The sequence below is a fragment of the Cygnus olor genome, chromosome 2 (assembly GCF_009769625.2).
Source record: "Cygnus olor isolate bCygOlo1 chromosome 2, bCygOlo1.pri.v2, whole genome shotgun sequence".
NCBI classification, from domain to species: Eukaryota; Metazoa; Chordata; class Aves; order Anseriformes; family Anatidae; genus Cygnus; species Cygnus olor.
The window spans coordinates 54,291,732-54,314,797 of NC_049170.1; the positions used below are offsets into that span (position 1 = coordinate 54,291,732).

Sequence of the window (23,066 nt, forward strand, 5' to 3'; positions counted from 1 at the left end):
TATCAGAGAATCACAGAATCATTAAGGTTGGAAAAGATGTCCAAGATCATCTGGTGCAACCATCACCCTACTACCAATATCACCCACTAAACCATGTCCCTAAGCACCAGGTCCAACCTTTCCTTGAACACCCCCAGGGGCAGTGACTCCACCACCTCCCTGGGCAACCCCTTCCAATGCCTGACTGCTCTTTCTGAGAAGAAATGTCTCCTCATTTCCAACCTGAACCTCCTCTGGTGCAACTTGAGGCCATTCCCTCTAGTCCTGTCACTAGTTATCTGCGAGAAGAGGCCGACCCCCAGCTCCCCACACCTCCCTTTCAGGTAGCTGTAGAGAGCAGTAAGGTCTCCCCTGAGCCTCCTCTTCCCCAGACTAAACAACCCCAGTTCCCTCAGCCGCTCCTCATAGGACTTGTGCTCCAGGCCCTTCACCAGCTTCGTAGCCCTTCTCTGGACACGCTCCATGGCCTCGATGTCCTTCTTGTAGTGAGGGGCCCAAAACTGAACACAGCACTCGAGGTGCGGCCCCACCAGAGCACAGTACAGGGGACGATCGCCTTCCTGCCCCGCCCGGCGGGTTGACCTGGCCGCCCGCCGCACCTCCCTCTCGGGGCGGGACGGGCGCGGCGGTGCCTTGGCGCCTGCGCGCCGGGCGGGGCGCTCAGTGCCGGAGGGGGCGGACAAGATGGCGGAGGCAGGCGGCGGCCGGGGACGCGCTGCCCGCGATGGGTGCCCGCCGGCCGGCTGGGAGAGGAGCGGCAGCGCCGGGGGGAGCCCCACGGAGCCGCCCCCCTCTCCTCCTCCTCCTCCTCATTCCCCTCCGGCAGCGGCCGCAGAGGCGAAGGCGCTGAGCGCGGCGGAGTACGCGCGGCGGGTGCACCAGTGGCTGTGGGACTCGTACTGCGGCTACCTCAGCTGGCAGAGCGGGCTGCCCGCGCTCCTCGCCGCCTCCGCCGCGGGCACCGCCGCCCCGCAGCCCCCTGCCCCCGCCGCCCCGGGGGCCGCCGCCGCCGCCTACTACAGCCCCTTCTACCTCCTGGCCCCCGCCGCCCCCGCCTGGCCGCAGGCAGCGGGCGGCAGGCCCGGCCCTCCGCCCCGGGCTGCCCCCGGCACCGGCACGGCCCCCAGGGAGCCGGCGGGGCGACCTGCAGGTGAGTGAGGGGGCCGGGGGGCTCCCCTTCGTGTCCTCGGGAAGGAGGCCGGGGGGTCTCTGTAGCTGTGTGCGAAGCAGCTGGCTTTTCAAGCAGCCTGCTTGAGTGATGAGGGCTTAACTAACGTTACCTGTTTGTTTTAGCGGGGTCTTTGTGCTCAAATACGACTTTTTTACTTCTCTGCTTCAATGTCATTAAATACATGCGTACGCTCAACAGGCTAGCAGCCTGGCCTGCGATGGCCAGCAGTCTGTTGCAGCTGTAAATATCTGAAGAGCGCGTGTCGCACTGCTTCTGTTTGCGTTTGTTCAAGAGTAAAACAAACCCGCTCTGATCACATCGCAGAGGAGCTGCAGAGCACGCAGGTGTTTCCTCGCAAGCGGAGGAGCATCCAGTGACATTCCAGGGATGTTTAGTATTACCTTGAGTAATGGTGAAAAACCATCAAGTAATGACTGCTGAAGGGCTTTGGAGAAAAGGCAGATCGCCTCTCTGCAGGGCAAAGTGCAGCATTACTGAGCTGCAGCGTTTTTTATAAGCTCGTTGCCTGGACAGGAGAGAAGAGCACTTTCATTTGCATTTCCTCCCTTTTAAAGGGAAGGGAGTCTAGCTTTTAAGCTTGTTTTTTATTTAAACAAGGGTGTAACACAAAGTAGTATTTAATGGTACTCTGATCTGGAGTTATAGATTGCTTGTGAACAGATGTTGCCAGTCGTTGAAGAGGACATTGATATGGACAAAGTCTAGCCTGAAACAGTTCTTGCTATTTTACGTTGTTCTTCAGCAACGAATTCTGTATGCTAAACGCGTTTTGGGGCACGAAGAGTGCTTTATGCTGCTGAGCAGAGCTATTGTGAATGCTAAATACGGTTGCAACACCCGGACTTCCTAAGAGAAGTCTCTGTGTGATACAGCAATAACCGTACAGTTACACAGGCTGTTGTGCTGGTGCCCTGGCTCCAGATTGCAAACGGATGATGTATCTGGAACAGCTGAAGTGATTACATCTCCTTTTCTGCTGCAGATTATTGTCCCCGCAGCAGGCTTGGCAGGACTGGACACGTTTCCATCATGGTGCCCCTGTAGGTGACAGCCCAGCGTCCTTACGTAAGCTGAAATACGTGACAGCTTCTGATAATGTTGCAGATCTTAAACGGGGCTGTCAAAAAGTGGAGCTGATGACTGCCTTTTCCAGCTCCGTCTGCCCACAGATGAGTGTCAGAACACCAGCATTAATTGCACTCTGGGCAGCAGCAAGCTTTGTTTGGACGGTAATCACGATTTAATACGCTTTGTCCCCTTGCCCCTCCCTGCCTTACTGTAGGAGATTACTGCTCTTACACTGGGAACAGCAGAACAAAAAGTGTGCTCGAGCCTCGGCTGCCGTGTCACACTATCTGCTTGACTAGTGTAACCCCCTCCTTTAATGACTCGCTTAATACAAGGTTGCTGTGGTGCACGTATGCCAGAGTCGAGGGCTGCCGAGGTTTCTCAGCATAATGGAGTTTGACAGGGTTTGAGTACTTCCTTCCATGCCCCAAACACTCAGCTTCCTCCCTATTCAGCTGTTGAGTCTGGTACCTTCAAGTGAAAGCGTGCCGCTGACATCAGCTTTACCCACCTGGATTGCCCTGTGCTGTCTGCTGCTACGTGCTCGCTCTGGCACTGAGCAGACTGCGTTGAAGAATCCCTGGTTAGAACTGAGTTGACAACCCGGGCGTGCTTTGACAATGAGAAGTGGATCTATTTTAGCATTGTTTACGTGAGTAAATTACTATTCGACAGCATCAATGCAGAGTTACCAGAGAATGGTTACCAGAATTTGGGAGATACCGAGTGGTGGATGGGTGCAGATGAAGTTATTTTTTAATTATTTAATGAGTGCAACATTTCTCTTTGGAAACTTGTGAAGATAAACCTTGTTTCCTTTGCTTTAGCCTTCTGAGGTGGTGTTAGCAGCAAAAGCTTGTAACTGTGAATGCTTATTTTGCCTCAGCCTGCCCTTGGCCAATTATACCGAGGAATGGGTTACGTTTTCTGGCTGATCGTAGGGCAGCTGCTGTGTTTTGTTCTAATAAGCAGTCTGTAGGAATGTTTATGGTCAGGTGTGACTAATACTCTAATTGGCTCCTGTTCCTGGGTCCGACATGAGACAAAACAGGCTGCGTTTTTCTTTGAGGGCTGCTATCTGGTACAGGCTGAAGGCTTGCTAAGGGGTTATATGAATCTTTCTTAGATCTGAACTCACAGATTTAGTGGAATTGGTTTTATGTGAGGCTCTTTTAAACAAAAGAATGCAAAAATTGATACATCTTCAGTGTGCTTCAGCTCTTTAGAGGGGTGGGATTTTGCTGGTAATCCTCGTTATAAGGGGACTCTGAGCTCTGAAAGAGCTTGATTTAATTTCAGAAGGCTCTCGTAAGCCAAATAATTCAGATAGTTTCTGATTGATAGATTTTGTAGAAGATTTTCTTAATGTGAGCCAAGATGAAGATCTTGGTATAGTGAGATTCAGCCAACAGGCAGTAAACTCTTCATTTAGAGCAGTCCAACCTGGGTCACGTTAACTGTTTCTCTTACAGGTCGGGAGTTCATTATCCCTTCACTGGCCCACAGGTTCATAGCAGAGATGGTGGACTTCTTTATTCTGTTCTTTATCAAGGCGACCATTGTTTTAAGTATTATGCACCTCAGTGGGATAAAGTAAGTAGAACAACTTAAAGGTTTGTTACACACAGCCTTAAGCTCTTCGAGGTGTTGTGGTATGGTTGGCACTTTGCTACGGGCGAAAGCTGAGGAAAAAGCACCGCTAGGTTAACTTCTTAAATACCGTCTGATTTGGGGTCAGATGGGGCGGGGGGGGGGGGAAGAGAATTTGTGCTAGTTTATTTTCATAGGTTCACAAGCTCCTTACTAAGGATAGATTAGACTCGTAGTCTTGGTTTTTGAGGGAATGAGCAAGATATTAAAAAAAGCCCTTTAAAAATGTCAAAGAAAAACTATTGCTGAAAAATGTTCTTTTAAACACTTCTAAACATTATTTTAGATCATGCAAGTCAAATATGTATCTATTTTTCAAATGCAGCAAAGTTGCTAGGCATGTTACCGTGCTGTAGTTGTTACTACACATGAGTTGGATTTCTTTAATAAAAAATAAATAAATGATTAAGCATCATGTGCATCAACTACATGCTAGGCTGAAAGTCTTCGTGTTTAAGCTCAGAAACAATTGTTTACTTCAAAGACTATCTGCTTCTTTAAAAGTAGATTTCTTATCACATAGCTCCCTTCATTCCTCCACTTTGGTTGGTGTAAATCAAATATTTGGGTCTGGTTAGGGGATCAGAGCTTGGAGTACAAGTACAATTACATTTCTGGATCCAAGTTTTCTGCTAAGAGTCTCCTCAATGTTGAGGGAATGTAAACTGATAATGTGCGGAAAACATCTTTCACCTAGGTTAAACTGATGCTTGAAAGGTGTGTGGAAGAGGGTTAAATCCCAAGCAATCAATATGTCAGTGTAAGTTATTAGTGTTTATTGTTCAAATAAACACGCAAATAAAATGCCAACCTCTCAGTGCTATTCCAAAAGCAGAATCTCCAACTCCTACCTGACAGCTTGTATTTCTGGTTTGGTTTTAGTAGGCTGAAATGATGCAGAATGAAGTCCTGGGAAGTTGGAGAACTGTGTGTACTGCTTCTGCAAAGTAGTGGAGGTGATGGAAAGAGAAGGCATCTCTTACTTGCTGAATTAATTTATAATATGTTCAATATTACTACTTTAGCAAGAGTAAGGAGGTTGCTTGTAAGTAACATCAGGAAAATTTTCTTCTTTTTTCCCTCCCTCTTAGTGAGATGTTTGCTGGAGGTCAGGCTGGGGAGTTGTCAGGAAAAAGTACATCCTCACTGGCAAAGAAGAAAAAAAAAAGGCGGGGAAATGCAGGTTGTGACATACTATCATTTTCTCAATCCCTCGTCTTTTTTGATCCTGACTAAAGAGGAGAGCAAGTAGTGCAGATACAGATTGTTTTGCATGGGACTGCACTTCTCTGTGTAAGGGGTAATTCTCACCTAGATGATCAGCAGCAGTAGGTGACAAGTCCTTGTCTAAGTCTGCATCGCAAGCGTTGTCCGTACCACTACTGGGTGATAACGTTAACTCTGTAGGGTTGTGAAAATACACAGTTGACTCCAAATGGATGTTTTGCTTAGCTTTGTTAGGGCAAATAGCTGAAGGTTGCAATTGCTTAAGTTGAAACCTTCCAGTTGTACCTCAGTCAGTGTGCCTGCATCTAGGAGAGCATGGTGAAAGCTGTAGAGACTGGAGAATGACAAATCAATCCTGGTCACGCAAAGGGAGGTAAGGCTGCCTTGCTTTCCTAGGGTGACTTGCAAATTCTCCCAGGCATTTATGAGTGCCCTTTTTTTTCCTCCCTGTAATGAAGTCACTTGCATCCATTCCATTTGTGCAGTTAGATGATTGCAGAATCCCTTGTGTACCTCTCAAGAAGTGTGAGAATTTTCAGAACAGTTCTGCAGCTCGCTACATAGCACACCGTATTGCAAAAGTGGTAACAAAGAATGACTTTTTTTTTCTTAAAAAAAAGATGAAACAAACTCAGCAGCAACTTGGGAGGAAACCTGGTATAATTTTAATGGCTTGCCTTGTATCAAGGAAGATGAGGAGCTTTTTAATACCAGGACTAAAGGAGTGAATTCTAATATTAAACACCAGTACTGGGAGCAGGGTCAAATAAGTTCAGTTTTTTGTTGTGTTTTTCACTAAAGTTGTCTTATTTTGAACAGGGACATCTCTAAATTTGCTATGCATTACATAATAGAAGAAATAGATGAAGATACATCCATGGAAGACTTGCAGAAAATGATGGTAGTAGCTCTCATCTACAGGTTACTAGTCTGCTTCTATGAGGTAATTACTCACAAATATTATCTTCTGTAATTAATAGTTGTCAGTTCTTGAATAAGGTAAAAAAATAAAATTATATTATCATTGGCCGATGAAGTAAATCCTCTTTATTTTGGGTTACATGAAGCCGTGTAACTTTCATGTAGTTGTGATGAAGACCAAGTTTGCTAAACCAATTAACAGCACTGTGCTGTGTGGAATCGAACTAACTGTTCTTTTGCAGATAATCTGTATTTGGGGAGCAGGAGGAGCTACCCCAGGGAAATTCTTGCTTGGACTGCGAGTTGTGACGTGTGACACATCTGTACTCGTTGCTCCCAGCCGTGTGCTAGTCATTCCTTCCTCAAATGTCAGCATGACAACGTAAGTGCGCTTAGCATACGCTGCTTTCAGGTTAATGTTACGGAAAGCACGTGATTTAAGAAGGAAATGCCCATTTTCTTTATTATTGGCTTTTGCAGTAACTAGACTGAGTAATTTTTAAATTACAAAATCTGAGAATTGTTTTTTAGCACCTAACTCCAAGTTAGGTGGTAAAACAATCTCTTCTAAATTCTGGGGTTTGTTTTTTTTTTTTTTTAATGCTATACAAAAACTGAGGCACTAACCTGAAGGCTGGCTAACTACTACTCTAAGCAGAAAAGTCAAAATAAGGCAACAAATGTTTTATTTTCATTTCAGGTCTACAATAAGAGCTTTGATCAAGAATTTTTCTATTGCTTCCTTTTTTCCTGCATTCATTACACTGCTGTTTTTTCAGCACAACAGAACAGCCTATGATATTGTAGCAGGAACTATTGTGGTAAGAAGAAATGGAATCAGATGATGCCAAAAGATGATGGATTTCCAGACTGTTTTTTGAGCACCACCCCCAAAAGAAACAAAGACCTACCCCAAAACTGAAATTGAGATGACCATCGGAATCTTTTGCCCAAACTAAAGCAGAATGATTCAGAAGATAAAGGAAATGGGTTGCTCCAGTATGGTGCCAGCAGCTACCTTCACAGTATTGGAGTTTTCACAAATGCCAAAGAAGTTTGAGAGATACGATACGCAGTAAATCTGAAGTATTAACCTTAGATTGACAGGGAAGTAAGCGGCTGTACTGTTAACTGCAGCTAGGTGCTGTTCTGCTTGTCAGTCTAGGGAAAGCAGATAGGGAGAAATACTCCACCTCAAAAAAAATGTTCCTACAGTTTTGGGTGTTGGCAGGTAACTAGAAAATGTTTTCCAGCAGTTGACTGAGTAGTATCACAAACTGTCTGAGGGGAAGGAAACTGCAGTATTAGACAGTAAGGCAAATCATGTTAATTAAATTGCCAGATGTGCAGTGTTTATTACTTCACAGAGCACATTTCCTCACCTCTTAAAGTATTTTAACTGAACATTGATGTGACAAGTTTTTTTGCATGATGATCGTAAGCGTTGTCATTATTTCATGTGTCAAAGCTAATGAAGAGGTGAAACAGCAGCTGCTTTTTCTTCGGGAAGGCTATGTTACACTGCAGTGTTAGTGACTTGGCATGTATGTAATTCTGGAGCTGTGAACAGTACACATCATCTGCTTCTGGCTGGAATGAAAGCACTCGTCTATTTCTTGCATATAATAATACCAAGCAAAACAATTGAATGAGTTTCAGGAGCATGCAGAAAATAATAACTGAAATGCGTGTCATGGGTATAAATCCACAGAAGTACAAATACTGGTTATGTTCACTTTATATTCTGGCTAATTGTTTGTATGTTCAGAATAACAACTACTGAATAAAAAAACCTAATATTTTGCATGATTACATAGCTCTGGTAATTTGTTCTTATGTCATTTAGTATCTTGGAAAGGACAATATACCACAATGTTGACGTTTTATTCCTATTTTAATAAGAGTTTGGAATTCTTCCAGTGCCCAGTTTTTGTGTGTTCCTCCCTGAGGCTGTTCTTCCTCTTGGCTCTAACCCTACCTTCAGTCTTGGAGGTGGTGGTAGGATTATTTTTATGGGTTCTTGTTTCTATCTCTTCAGGTGAAATAAACTAAAAAAATGCAGAATATTAACGTTACTCTTTCTGAGTTAACAAATGGTGTTCTTTTGTTTATTAAGGTAACCTTTTTTTTCATCTATCTTCATTTCCCATGCTATTGTAGGGACCAGTGTTGCTGCTTAATTGACCCCTCAAAGTGCGTGCAGCTGAAATGGAACCCAAGAGAGATTGTTTCACTGTTCTTTCAAAGAATTGCACTGTTTACTTGAGTGTTAACATCAAAAGTTGAGGAACAGCTACAGCTAGCTATCAACCTGACAAGCTACAGCTGTCAGAACTGACTAAAGCTGATTTTAAGGTGTGTGTTGCCTACTTACACTCTCAGTATGAATGCAAAAGGAAGTTTTAGTCTACTTCCTGTAGTGGTGACCTAGAAACGGGGCTTTAAGATGGGCATGGGGAGCAAAACAGTTGGGTACAGGTTATTGCTAATGCTTCAGGTTTAAGGGACAGTATCTCCTTACTCTGTTAGAAAATACTACCCCCTTCCATAGCAGGTAAAGAAAACCTTCAAAGAAAAACACCAGACTTGCCCAGGGAAAGATGTATACACTGTACTGTTGTAAACTTCAACTTTTCTTCAACGTTTAGTTTGACTCGTGCGTATGTTCCCTTGAAAAGACCCCTTTTTTCTAGTGGTAGGCTGAGTATGTGGTAGGTAAAAGTGCTACAGAAAACTGTGGCACGTCTCAGATTTAGATATAAGGAAATACCTAATTGCATACAATTCTTCCACAGTTTCAGGGGTAAGGTGTGACCACCTGAATAGTAGCTTATAGGTATGGTTTTAAATTCCAGTTGCTAAACATCTTCTATGCATAGAAAAACTGATTTGAGTTCCCTGCATTCTGTAAGACTCCGAAAAGCAAAGGTTAAAGTTCGTCTTCCTGTCAAGTCTAGTGCAGGGTTAGAAAAGTACCTTATTTCATAACACTGGCAGCTGTAGAAATACAAAGCAGCATTAGGGGAAGATGCTTAAAGCTTATGCAACTATTCTAAGGCCTTTCTCCCTTCATGCCACAAGAGGGAAGGGGAGCTTTCAGTTCTGGCTGCAGCAAATGATAGGATCTCAACCACAAACAGTGTGCTGTGGCTTACTGAAAGTTCAGCTGTAGTCCTCAAACAAACACGAGCATTCTCTCTCCCTTCACTAGAATGTTCTCTAAGAAGCTTTTCTCACTCCTATACGTGTGCAGAAAACGTTATCCATTTACAATTAGGTATGCTTCATCTTTTTCAATTAGAGTGCTGGTGAATATTTCTAAGATCACTTTTTTGTTTGTGTGGTTGTGAGAAACTGTAAAAGTTATCTGCAATCATTGTAGCTAGACAGCTGTCAGACCTGGGGCTTTATGCAAGTCTACCATAAAATTCTTTCTTTACTTAAAGACAGTTTAAGATGAGTGCCAAGGTCCCTGTTAAAGAGCAGAGGTTGCAGAAAGTGTGTACCACCACTCAACTCAGGCTGCGTGCGTTGTCTGCAGATGCCTTCACTGGGAGTTAAAACTGCCAGTCAATATTTTATAGTTTTTATTGATGGCATTTATCCCATGGTTTAACATGTTAATTATACTGTAATAAACATGGCTTTAATATTAAACTTTTCCTTATTATCCAAAGTCACCACAGTCCATTTCAGTAAATATAAAAATATATACTTAATACTTTGTACAATACTGGTTTTTGGTCCAAACAAAAATGGATCAGAAAAGCCAATAAACTTACTTTAAGAATTCCCAATTTTAAAGATTTTCTAAATGGATTTAGGCAACTTTGAATAATGGGATTTACATAAAATCTGAGACAATACTAAACAAAAATGGCTGTAACACACAAAATTAAAATTTCAATTTCACAGATTTGTTATGCCAAAAAAGTACATAGAGAAACAAAATTTATTTACACGTTTCAATAATAAAATAACAAAGGTGAGATGTGATAAAGGGCTGTAAGAATGAAAATATAGAAATAGCATATATAGTTATTAAATGGAGAACTACAGATCTAACAAGTCCTTAGCATGGATCATTCTTAATTCATACTTTCTCTATCAGAAAATTTTAGTGCACAATACACCCAAACTCACTCACTTCACACATACACCAGCACAAACTCAGCATAGAAATCATTCATTAAAACATTCTCTACTCTATACAGAATCCCTCACTGGTATAATTACAATTTTGAGGCGTCAGTAAACGTGGATGAGCGCACATAGTGGTGCAGATGAAGAGGTATTGTACAAGCCATTCGCTGTGCAGGCTATACTCATGTCTATAGCCGGACCATGCCGAGTCCGTGAAAGAGATAACTTGCCGGATTCTAAAATAGTTTCGCTTGAGAAGGGCTCTGTTGCCAACTCTACTCGTTACAAAAGAACTAAATGAGGGAGGGTAGGAAGGGGCAGCAGAGTTTTACACTCCTTTAAGCAGATCTGACTTCAGCTATCCCAGCATGAGGTATGATCCCAACAATTGAACAATGCAGGGCAGCAGCTGCTTTGAAAGTTGCTTTACGTATCAGGCGATTATTTTCTACGTCTAACTGCAGTCTTTATCTTCCGACCAGAAACCGAAGATCCAGAGGCAGAGAAAATATTTTTTCCATTAGTCCTATCAAAAGAAATTAGTAGTTCAGAGTTTAGGACAGTGTAGCTGAAAATTCAGTAGCAGCACTGAGTAGATATTCCAGAACAACTGTTCTATCCTCTGGCTCTCTAGTTAGCAGCTGGCAACAAACAGCGTATGATGAACAGGAGGAGAGTTCCAGAAACCAAAAGTAATTAAATCTCTCTTATTCAGCAGGTAAGTAGCAGCATAATGGCTAAATATGGACTTTATTTTTCAAGAACAAGAAAATTGCACATATGTTGATGCGTGATATTTCTGAGAACTAGTCTCCTTTACAACTACCGTCGCTTAGTTAGCCAGTCACGCTAATGCATCAAGGAAGGATCCCAAATTTAGACCAAATCCCAAGGTTCATCTGAATACCTCACGATTTAACAGCAGTAGAGGCTGCACACAGTCAGTCCACCGATATTACCCAAAGCTCAAGTGAAATTCTGATATGGTCTCTTACCCCACTGTAAATGCTGGAGGCTGGCTGAATGAAAATCCCGAAGAGCCAGAAGGCTGTGCCGATGCTGTTGGTGCAGTAGGATTTGCACCAAAAGTAAATACTCCCGGGTTATTTGGAAAATTGAAATTAGAAGTGTTACTTCCGAACTGGAATACAGGACCTGGGAAGGCAGGGTGGAAGCAGAAGAGAACAAGAAAGTTGTAATTTGAGTTCATCCTTTCCATCCTCGTGTTCCTCCCATTATATCTAACAAATGTTTCTTAAAGCTCGCTCAAGACGACAAAATTTGGGGTGGGAAGGAGGTTTACCAGAAATGCTAGATTACAACGGGAACAATGCTTAGAAAAAGTCATTCACTTCAGTAGAGAATCATAAAAGGATTCTTAACTAACATTGCTAGGATGCAGCTAATGAATTGCTTGCTAATTTCTGCACCGCCATTAGGTTTATACCTGTGTACACTGCAGTTTATTAATGAAGCCTTAAGTTACAGTATTGAACCACGTAGATTTGTTATTTAAACAAACTGTTGTGTTAATGTTGTGAATCTGGGAGACACAGCACTTAATCTTAAAAAAGAGAAAAAATTCCTATCAAAGTAACACAGACAAAACATGGGGATTTTTATCTTCAAACTCTTACTTAATTAACAAAATAATTACAGTAACACATTGTGCCAACTTATTACCGATCAGTACAAATGTAGGTTACTTGTAATGGAGGATATTTTATAAAACTTCTGAGAGGAACGAGGCTTTTTCCCTTTCTGTGCCTGATGTTATGCTATCAAATATGTATATTCTGGCAGTGTGGCGGTGGTTTTATTATTTTATTTTGATTTTTAATAATTCCTAGTGTGGAACAACACTTTCTTACACTTAAATTATAAGGATAATTCCCCCAAACACATACTTCATATTTCATTAGTAAAAAGAACTTTAAATAAAGCCTAAACCCACACATGCTGAAGACTAATTCTGGCAACACATCTCACACAAGAAAGCCCCCGATCCAAATAAGTCACCAAAGCCTGTTAACAAAGCCAAAAAAATAAGAACTTCTCCGTAGCAAATCCAAAAATAACCTGTTTGCAGTGCTTCTGCAATTCTGGTTTGTACAACCTGATCAGCAAACACTCCATGTTTCAATGCTTCACATTAATCGCTATTTTTTGTCAAGAAAGTAAAAGCCAATAATTAGTGGTGGGGTTGCAACCTCTGCATTTGCTCAATCTCTTGTGGGACTTACGGTGAAGCTGGCACACCTACAGCACATCTTCAACGGTCAGGAGTGAGACGCAAATTACTCAGCCCTGTGCCGTTATTTTTACGGAGGCTAATTCTTACAGCTAAGCACACACAGAAGGCAGAAGTCTTCTTACTCCACAGTTAAGGTGCACTTCATGGAAACAAACAAACAAACAAACGACTCCAAGACCAAAAAAAGTTAGAGAATGGTCAGCACTCACCAGCGCTGGAGGTACCAGAGCCAAAACCTGGCTGTTGGCTCGCTTGCTGTCCGAACACAGGGGGCTGAGTACTGCTCGTCACAGAGCCGAAGGCAGGAGGAGCAGGCTGAGAGCCCGCTGAAAACAATGTTGTCGACAGCGATCCAAAACTCGGAGTGTTTGGCTGGCTGGACCCCTGGCTCTGGCCAAATGCTGGTGGCTGACTGGCACCAAATGCCGGGCCAGCAGCAGGTGCTGGAGACCCAGAGCCAAACACAAACGAAGAGGACAACCCTCAGGGAACAGAAGAGAAATTTCAGTATACGCAGGGCTTTTTTTTGTTTGTTTGTTTGTTTTTGTTGCAGAATGACTCTAAGCATCACATTTTCCAAGTCTGGTAAACGAATACTTCAAATATTTGCAATAGATCTTAATGTTTACAGCCAAGTATGTAAAACAACAAATACTACCTCAGTCGAATCTGGACTTGCTGCTTTTCATGTTACTTACAAGAAAAGGTGCATGTTAACAAGAGTCGGACAATATTCATCTCAAACACACTGGCTGTCTAGGCTCAAATTACTGTCTTAGCCGTTCATGTTCTAGAAACAGTACATGTTAATTTATATTTACTAAGAGCTGTTCATATCACTTATAAAGAATATACATACATAGAACATTAAAATACATAAATTAGCATATAATATATATATATATAAAGGTTCAAAATACAGCTCTTGGTCTATTAGGAGCTGTATTTTCATTCTTGTCAGCAACTGCACCCCTTCCTTGTCCAAGTGTTTACGATTATCAATTCTGGAGGCCAAATTGTGCTTTCAGGAATCTAACTATAATCAAAAACTCAGTTTAGTAGAGTAATTCTGTCCCTTCCTATAACAGATAACAAGCTCATTCAATTAGCTGTTTTGGTTCTTCAAGGCCAGCAAAAATAATGAAACAAAAATACATGACTGAACAGTGATTTTGAACATACAGCACATCTGCTAAGCAAAAAGGGACATTTTAAACAGCACTACTAATCAGAATGTAATTTAAGCAGCCGTCGTGCAACAGAAAATACCATCTACTGTGCCATAACTTGGAATGGCTGGCTGTTTTTCTTTCCAAGAAGAAAAACATAAATGTTAGCAGTTCATACAGACTTGAAGGCTTCTGCCTTGGAACAACAACAACAAAAAAAATCTTTTGTGAAGATTTTTGAAAGATGGCTTAATCTGCAGGTTCAGTTTATCTGCTTATGGCTGTAATTTAGGATTGCTCTCTCTCTGAATGTGATACACAAAAAAGAATGTACATTTAATTTCCATGAATGACAAGATTAAGCCATCAGATCAAAATAGAATTGAACCTGTAAGGAAGATACTACATCTACCTCCAAAGACTGCTAAGCTAGCTAGCAGGAATACCCATTATTTAGCAGCTTTAGCCCAGTGTTACACTGCTAAATTCACGCTGCACTTCAGTGGGAGTAATGCATTTAGAACATGAAGAAAAACTTCTCATTTCTGTCTGCCCTGACTTGGCAGACACCTGAAACACTTGCTATTATGCTCATTAGAAGCCACTCCTTAGGAAGTAGCAATTGCGTGTACAGATACTATGTTTATACGTACTTGTAAAGGATGGACATGGCAAATCTTGATGTTATTTACAACACTTAACAGTTTTAGGTATGGGAAAGAAAAATTAGGGAAGCTGTAATTAATAGACTTCTAACCTTAAACACTGGACCGATAGTGAGAAGAGGGAAACTATCATTCTCATGGGGAAAAGTACCCAAATAAATTAAAAGCCAGTAAGGGGCTGTCCATCGCACAAAACAATACCAGTTCGTTTCTAACCTGTATTTCCCAGACCATCTGTGAAAATCTGAGTCCCAAGTGTTAACGTTTTCCCTTGGTCCGCTATCTAACGGCAAAAATGAGAAAAGCATCTTTTTAAATGTACCTGTAGAACTTGATGTGGTTGTGGCTCCAAAGGTAAATCCAGGATTTGCTGCATTGCTACTGCTGGCTCCTGAACCGAAGACAAAGGGAGCAACGGCTACACCAGTGCTGGAAGATGTGGTTGCTGGTTTGTTTTCTTGGGAGAAGCCAAACGACTGAGATGTTGTAAATTCTGCAGAATTGCCAAATGTGGAGCTGCTCACAGTGTTGCTGGCTTGTCCAAACACAAAGGGTGCAGGGACCGGCATAGGGTTTGAGGAAGAGGTGACGCTGCCAAACACACTGCTGCTGTTGGCTGAAGTGGTGGGTATGGCTGTGCTGGAGGAACCAGAGCTCAAAAAGCTGAAGGATGGTTTTGCTGCTCCTTGATCTGAGAGGAAGAACACAACATGAGCCACTGCAAAATGCCAAAGGAAGCACAGCACACTCTGTTTCAATCACTATACAAAGAGCAATCCTGAATGACACCTCAGTTACTCTCCGGGTACTGGTGATTCCGTCAGATCCAGATTTAATATGCTGATTGCTGCCATCCACAATTCAAGGAGTGGAAGAATTGTGACGAACAAGGACACCGCTGCAGTCTCGAGGCTTTATTGGTCACAAACACCAAGAGTTGGCTGTAATTACCTGAACCACTATTAACCAGTACCTCTGAACTCTTCAAACAAAAATATCTTTCAGGTGCTCTTAGAAGAACAACAACAATTGCCTGCAACAATTTGATGGCTTTGCTAAATGGAGCACTGAAAAGCACAGTGGTACAGTTTCTTTTGTAGCCTGTTCAGAAATTATAGCCCTGTGCCTACAGCTTCAAATCAGGCCAAGCTTACCAGCCCAGCTCTTACAGCTTAAGTTCACTGCACTTGAATGCCTTCAAGACGTGCCTTTTAGGAGCCATGGAGAGGAACCCTCTGTTAAGACCACCATTATAAAGTACTTAGTGTTGTTTTACACTTAAAATAGAACTATCTGTTAAAGTCATTCATCAGCTTTCCCTAGGCTGCTGCTCTCTCACTACTGAATGTGATCCTGCTCTCAGCTTCCCACTAACTTTTTCCCCCAGCATTTATGGCCCCTTTTCATCTATGACACTTTTAAGGGACTACACCATGTTGAAAAATGCTGGTTAACATTTCCTTTTACACAAAGTACCTCATCAAATTTTCCTGACTAAACCAAACCCCAGAACTTTAACTAGAAGGGGAAGCAAACAAACACACACACCTCCCTGGCCACCATATCTCCCCAAAACATATCTGTTCAGTAACAGATCAACTATAAGAATACTGCAATTAAAATCAGTATAGCTCTATACACTGCTTTTGTTCAGGATTACTAGCTAATGTCCTTCCCCTTACCACTTCTGGAATTAATACTGAATTCTGTACTCTAAAACATGGTTCTTAGTTAAATGTCATTTGTATGACTTATCAGAATTTTTCCACACAGTGATCATCAATAAAAACTTCAATCCTCTACTGCAGTCTTTCAACAAATTAAAGGAATACAAAACTGTGTAATAACTGTTAAGTGATTTTTGGACCTTTGTAGCAGTAGAGTAACAGCAGTACGCTCTGTAGCATAGTTGCAAGTATGTGGGAATAAGATGCTCTCTCTCATCTCTTTTTTTCTCTGAAAAGTGTGAGGCCTCTATTTCACCATACTAAAGATTTTACCACCAACTGTACTGCTACCATTGAGACACTACAACTTCTGTGCTTGTATAAGATGCAGGACAGGTTCCTTAAGGTGTCGCAATTTTTTGTCTAAACCTAATGTCAAAACTCATTGAGATCAAAAAAGGGATTGCTACTAATTGTGTACGTATCAATAACCAGGACAGAAGACATGCTGCATATAGGAATTAAACTTTTTCTAAAGCTCTAGTACATGAACATATCAAATCCCGCAGATATTTTCTAGTATGGTTTCAGAGGTCTTACTTGATAGACATAAGCGGACAAGTGAAGACAAAAGATATTCTGTTTACCTGAAGTACTGGTTTGGACCCCAAATGAAAAAGCTGGCTTTGCTTGCTCAGGTTCCTTCTCTGATGGTTTAACGAAACTGAAGTTGAATATAGGTTTTGCTGTGCTCTCTTCTTTTGTATGCTCGGACTTCCCAACTGAAAAGATAGGCTGTGTCTTTGACTCTTCAGTGTCAGCTTTCTTCCCAAACACTAACGGAGCAGCAGAAGTGACAGAATCCTGCTTCTCTTCTGTCCTTCCCAAAATAAACTGTGAGGCAGCTACAGACTCTGCACTGCCAAAGGAGAAGCCTCCCTTTGTTGAAGGAGCTTCCTCCTTCTTGTCATCTGGCTTCTTAAATGCAAAAGAAGCCGATACAACCTCCTTTTCTCCAACAGTTCCAAAAGTGAAGCCACTGACTCCGGTTTTATTCTCGTTGGCAACCATGGAAGTAGCAGAACTTGTACCAAAAGCAAAACCTCCCAATACTGGTTCCTCTTTCTTTTCCTGCTGTCCCAGGCTCGCTGCCCCGAACCGAAACGTTGAAGGAGCCTGACTACTTGTAGATGGAAGGCCAAAGGTAAAACTGTTATTTTTTCCTTCTTTTTTACTCTCTTCTGATTTAGAGAGTGAGGATGAAACTCCAAATTTGAAGTCCCCTGGAGTACTAGGAAACTTAAATCCCCCAACCAAACTGTTGGAGGATGCAGATTCCGAGGCAATGCCAAACTTGAAGCCCCCTTGTTCTCCAAATTTAAAACTTCCTGTGCTATCTAATGTATGAGAAGACTCAGAGGATGATGATGGCTGAACACCGAATGTAAATGATGGCAAGGCAGCATTTGTGGACGCAGTAGCAGTACCAAAACCTGCAGAAATAAGTGAATGTCAAGTTTGTAACCCATGGTGTATCTGCAGTACATGAAGGTTTTAACTACATTCTAGTCCTGATCTTTCCAGGCAAAACTGTTTAAAAAACAACCAACCAAACAGTAAAACAAGCAAGAAAACCCCATGCTTCCTCTCTACATAAACCTTTTCACCATTGTGTTTTCTGTCCACCACCTGGCTTTAAAAAGTATACGAACTCCTTTGAAAGATCATGTTTTTAGTCTGAACTCCAAATGAACAACATGTAGGGCATGTAAAGAACAAGCATGTCATTAATGAAAGCTTTTCTCTGAAAAGGATAAATTTATTCTTGGGGAAAAGTGTGGAAACATGTTATCTAGGCAATATTCCTACAGGAAAAATGAACAATTTTGCCACACCTCAAAGGAAAAAATAATTGTGCTTAACAGGTAAGAAAATAAAAAAAATCAGAGCAAAACAAAAAATAAATCACAGAATATGCATCCTCGTTTTAATCATTAAGTATTACCTTTGAGCTCTGCTTTGGTGCCTGGCTTTGCACTTTCACAGGCTACACACTTCGTGGCCTCTGCTTTGTTTCGAACCAAGCAGGTCTCACAATCCCAGCTTCCTTCAGGCTTCTTGAATTTGTCTAAATCCAGAAATTCTCCAGAAGGAGCAGAAAATGCAGATGCACTGCTACTGGTCACAGGTGTTGGACCTTCTATGAGACAAACAAAACAGTTAACCATCCTGTTTGAACGTGAGCTATAAAATGAACATTAACTTTTAAATTTGATTTATCAAATCCCACAGAAATGTTCAAAACTACTCTACAACTCCCCCACCCACCCCTGAAAAAAATAAAAGCCACCAAAAACCCACAAAGAAACAAAAAAAAAAAAACAGAGTGGAACTCAAAGCTTCCAAACAACACACAACTCTGTTCAGCACACAAGCTTCTGCTGCTGTTGAAGACAGTGTAACCTCCATAAAGAGGCCTGACAGGCAATGCTTTCCTTCTGATTTTTAGCCCCTGTAAAGGAAGAGATGTCCCTTAATGCTGCAACCCAACAGAAAACTTCACCACGTTGTCACATTCACCTCTACAGTTTTAAACCACTGAGGGTGCGTTTTAAGAGAGAAGCAGAAGATAACGCTTCAAATTCAAAACTGGAAAGACAAGAATGGGTCTTCCCTTCCACAGCACATGCAGAAAACTTTTATCCCAGTATTACTTGAATCGCTCTTCCTCTTGACAAGTGCAACATAACCGTGCAATTCACTGCACCATGATCACAGTAAACCCCTCATTTCCAAAATTCCTCCTTGCAATGGCAAGAGCCTCAGACAAAGATGCCAACTGACCACTCAGATGTTGGAAGTCCAAGAGAATCAACTCTGTCTGAAATCCATTATCTTACCTCATGAAATTTCAGTCTTACTGCACAGGATGATTACAAAAGCCCAGATTAGTCCATCTTAATTTGTTTCTTCCAGAATATATTTGCAAAGGTGTTTTTTGATGTAATGGCATATTAAATGACGTTTAGAGTCAAAGGTAAAATTAGAATCGTATTTTAAAAACAATACAACCACACTCAAAATCAATTACAGTCACGCACAATGGGAAACAACCCAGTACTGCCCTGAAGAAGTTACCCAGCGGGTCACTCACTTTCGTGAAGCCTACCACTGACCTTCATAGCCATCTCTCTGCTTTAGCTTAAGACTAGTTAAGACTACACTGTCTTGAAATCTGGCTTCACATCTCCCCTCAGTTACAGACAAACGGTGAGTAGAGGCATTTTGGCCACATTTTGTAATTATTTTTACTTATTTTTTGAAAGAGAAAAACACAGTAATTTTTAACTCTTTCTATGGAGTTCTCATTTTCACCAGTGAAAAATCTGTATGTTGTTTTTAAATTAAGTCACCCAGTTCAGCCATCTTCCCTCACCAGCTGCAAAGCCGGGTGTATTTGCATTGATCCAGCTCCGTACTAATACATTTCACAATCAGTTCAACTTATGCGACAGGCTGGAACCTGGGCTGAGACCTCTGAAGTGCCTGTAAACCAATCCTGCAGACAGCCGCTAATCCATCAACCGTACCTGGGAATCGTGTTGCTTAAAATATTCCATATATGCAACATACTTTTATTCTGTACAAGATTCACAGAGGCTAGGATGGAAACAACAGGAAAAAAAGGACCATACCTGGTTTCTCAGACTGACAGGCTACACATTTGTTATCTTCTGTCTTATTTGATACAAGGCATATTCCACAGTCCCAAGAGCCTTTCGGCTTCTTAAATTTGTCTCCAAAGCCCAGAGTGGCTGTTGTGTCAGTGCTGCTCGAGGAGGATGTCACTGTCACCGAGCTGTCTGTGACCACTGGTAATGTCAGAGCAGGCATTACTCCCGTTCCAGGTTTTGGTGTCTCACATGCTATACATTTTGTAGCTTCCGGTTTGTTTTGGACAAGACAGGTATCACAATCCCACGTTCCAGGTACTGTTTTGAATTTGTCTCCAAAGCCCAGCATCCCTGCTGGGGGCGCTGCTGGCTTTGAGGTGTCACATTGACTTGAACTTACTGTCTGTTTCATACTCTCAACTGTTGACGCTTTAGTAGATTGACAAGTTACACATTTGTTGTTTATGTCTTTGTTTTGCAGAAAAGGGTCACGTGTATCAGATTGCCAGTATGATGCTTGTTTAGAAGTCTCTTTACCTGCAGAAAAAGTTGTTATTGCAGGCCTAGTATAAACCACTGTGCTTGTTGTAGGTTGTACAGATGTAGAAGAGTGTGTTTTCAAAAATCCAAAGTCTAGGAAGCAAGAAAAAAAAGTCTTACTGTTAGCGCAGCACCTCACTACATGTAACTAAGTGACTTTACTAGAGGGCAAAAATTTAAATTCAGGTGCCAATGGTTACAACTAGACATTCAGACCGAGCGCAACAGGAAGTCCCCAGAAATCTTATCTAAACGGATGAAATTTCATATGCTGCATTGGGTCACAACAGAATATTTATTTAAAGCTTCATTTAACTCTTTGTTTCCAAGGAAGCTTTAAATCAAAATTTTCACTGGTTGATACAAGTACAAACTAACAGTAGCTGACTGAAATCTGACAGTCCAATGTGGAATGGAAATAATACAATTTGATTAAGATGCGATGCCCTATCGAATCAAATTTCTAAAGCTCCTCCTTCCGTAGCAGATGACTCAAATTTACTTTAGTAACTGTATAGAAGTTTGTACTTGGAGCAGCAATCCATACGGTATTTTCCCACAGATGCTGAATATTAATTAAATAATAAAAACTCAAGCCAATTGAACAACTGTCTAATTTTCTATAATCTTTGTTCAAAATGCATCGGACACAGGACAACTCCTTATTTAAAAGGTGGCAATTTTAACAGAAAAGACAAGCTACTAATACAGAAAGACTAAAGGAAATGCATCTTAAACAGCAGCTCAAGTTGCTTGTATATCTACACTGAACATAGTTGTTTTGTGGTTTGTTTGTTGTTTTTTAAATCAAAAATGAAGTCTTTGAACAATGTGGATTTAGATTCTGCTTCTTTTAAACTGATAAAGAAAGTGAACGTCACTTCACTCAGAGGTCTTTCCTTAAACAAAATGCACAATGTATTTTCTCTCACTTAGCTCTTTCCAATATAGAAATGTGCTGCCTTCTTAACAAGTATGTAAGTTAGAAGAAGTCTTATGGGAAAAGATCAAATTCAATAAAGCCCTTTTTCTTAAAAGATATCTTTTCCACAAACACACTTTATTGAACTGTCGAAAACAATTGCAATTGCTTAAAAACAAAATTCAGAAAAGGGTTTTTAACGTAAAACACTCCACTTCTGTTTACAGTTTAAATTTTAATCCACAGGAGCCATTGTAAGCTAAGGCCCAAAGATTCGCAGCTTTTGTGATGTATTTAGAACTGAAGCTCTTTACTATTCTTTCTTCACCTGGGCTGAAGGTGGGACAGGAGTGTTGAGTTTTACAAACATTTCCTTTTCAATTCCACAAATTGTATTTACTTAAAATGAAACACCGATTATCTGGCTAATTCTCTTAGTATCTCATTTACAATTACATCCTAACACATAAAGGAGATGCAACCCATCTGGTTTTCATCTTGCAGTTTTACTTCCAGCAACAAACACCACTTAGAATAGAAGGGGGCAGACGCACCCTAACAAACACAGCGCTTAATGTAATGCTCTCCTACGTTCATATTTATAGCAAATACTCTATTAACCATAAGTTTGTGTTTTTTTTTTTTTTTTTTAAATAAAAAATGCTAGTGTATTTTTTGCAGCATCTTTTTAAAAGGAATTCATTATCTCACCAGGATTTTTTAGAATGTCTAAGACGCTTCCTTCCTTTAATACATGTGCAGTTGTGAAGGGACCACCAACAAAATCTTCGACCTCCTCTTTCTGTGTGTTGGTATTAGTTGAGGTGGTGGTGTCTTTTGAAACAGAAGAAAACAAAAACAGCTTTCACAATGCGATCTAGTTAGAGCAGATTATACTCACTTTTGTTAGAAACAAGAATTTCCAGTTTCTCTCATAAGAATCTTCACAAATTCTACTTACTTTGCAATGGTTTATAATTACAAGCAAAACAAAAAGCAACAAAACAAAAAAAAATTATAAAAACAGATCTGTCACTGGAAAAATACTGCAGAAGTCCAACACTGGAATTGCTAGCATGCGCAGACAGGACAGATTTAAGATTTAATAAAGAAAAAAAGAAAAATCAGCACTTCAGATCTGAAGTGCTAAAGTTTCAGTTACCTAGGGTAAGAAAGGACGTCACTGGAGTACCACTGGATCCAGAAAGTTCTGCTGATTTTACAACAGGAACACTAAATGTAAACCCAATCTGCTATGAACAAGAGAGGTTTTTCAGATTCTCAAGCCACAGGAACTTCAATCAAATGCACACACAAAACCAAATCTGAAAGCTGGTCTTCACATTTGTAGCATGCATGCTGAATGACAAATTATAAGCCAGAAGCCTACATACTTTTCTCCATCAAGGCAGATTCTGCTTTAGTGTTCTGCAACAGCCTACTAAATGCCTAAGAAAAAAAGTCAAGCTTCTTTATTATTTTACTTACAGAAAACGTAGGTAGCACTTCTGCCTCAGTAGATTTCACAATTGGAGATGAAAATGCGAACTCAGGACTGCTAACATTACTTGTTGGTTGTATCTGTATTTTCAAAAGAATTAAAGGTTTATATTTAAGAGCAACAACTACTTGAACTCACTACCCAACAGAAGTCCTGCAGTGACATTGAAAAACCTGATGTTTGAGTTATTTTGCAGAAAAAAATAATAATAAAACAAAGTGAAGTTTCCAAGTGGGTATAGGACAATATCTTCAAAACCAAATTCCAGAAACTGAGAGGAAAAGCTGGAGATGCTACTTAGGTCTAAATGCACAGAAAAGCAAGCCAGGAAGCTGAAGAACGGTAAACTCAGCCCAATGATACTCCAAGAACTTCAGCAAACACCTCAACATGTTAAAGCAGCTATCTACTTCAAACCATACAAAAAATATTTCAAGTACTCTGGAACAGATTAATGTTTATTTTATTGCAAT

General features: G+C 41.1%; 2 protein-coding genes across 12 annotated transcripts in view; one reads left to right on the forward strand and one right to left on the reverse strand.

The window, feature by feature from the left end:
• The first annotated feature begins 658 nt into the window (after window positions 1-658).
• Window positions 659-7,867, forward strand: FAM8A1 (family with sequence similarity 8 member A1). Its single transcript, XM_040548148.1, has 5 exons — window positions 659-1,150; window positions 3,733-3,853; window positions 5,957-6,080; window positions 6,301-6,440; window positions 6,759-7,867. The coding sequence occupies exons 1-5, from the start codon at window positions 685-687 to the stop codon at window positions 6,901-6,903; spliced, it is 996 nt and encodes a 331-aa protein (XP_040404082.1). The 5' UTR covers window positions 659-684; the 3' UTR covers window positions 6,904-7,867.
• Window positions 7,459-23,066, reverse strand: part of NUP153 (nucleoporin 153) — a 44,433-nt gene continuing 28,825 nt past the window's right edge. For 8 of the 11 annotated variants that reach the window (XM_040548135.1, XM_040548139.1, XM_040548140.1 and 5 more), the window contains 10 exons: window positions 22,581-22,673; window positions 22,255-22,345; window positions 21,804-21,926; window positions 19,652-20,263; window positions 17,962-18,156; window positions 16,604-17,449; window positions 14,612-14,980; window positions 12,665-12,937; window positions 11,197-11,356; window positions 7,459-10,727 (listed from right to left, as the gene is read on the reverse strand). In XM_040548135.1, the coding sequence (XP_040404069.1) occupies window positions 10,643-10,727; window positions 11,197-11,356; window positions 12,665-12,937; window positions 14,612-14,980; window positions 16,604-17,449; window positions 17,962-18,156; window positions 19,652-20,263; window positions 21,804-21,926; window positions 22,255-22,345; window positions 22,581-22,673 (2,847 nt within the window). In that variant the 3' untranslated portion in view covers window positions 7,459-10,642. The remainder of the gene's footprint in view (window positions 10,728-11,196; window positions 11,357-12,664; window positions 12,938-14,611; window positions 14,981-16,603; window positions 17,450-17,961; window positions 18,157-19,651; window positions 20,264-21,803; window positions 21,927-22,254; window positions 22,346-22,580; window positions 22,674-23,066) is intronic. The other 3 variants (XM_040548137.1, XM_040548136.1, XM_040548144.1) reach the window with 2 other exon arrangements.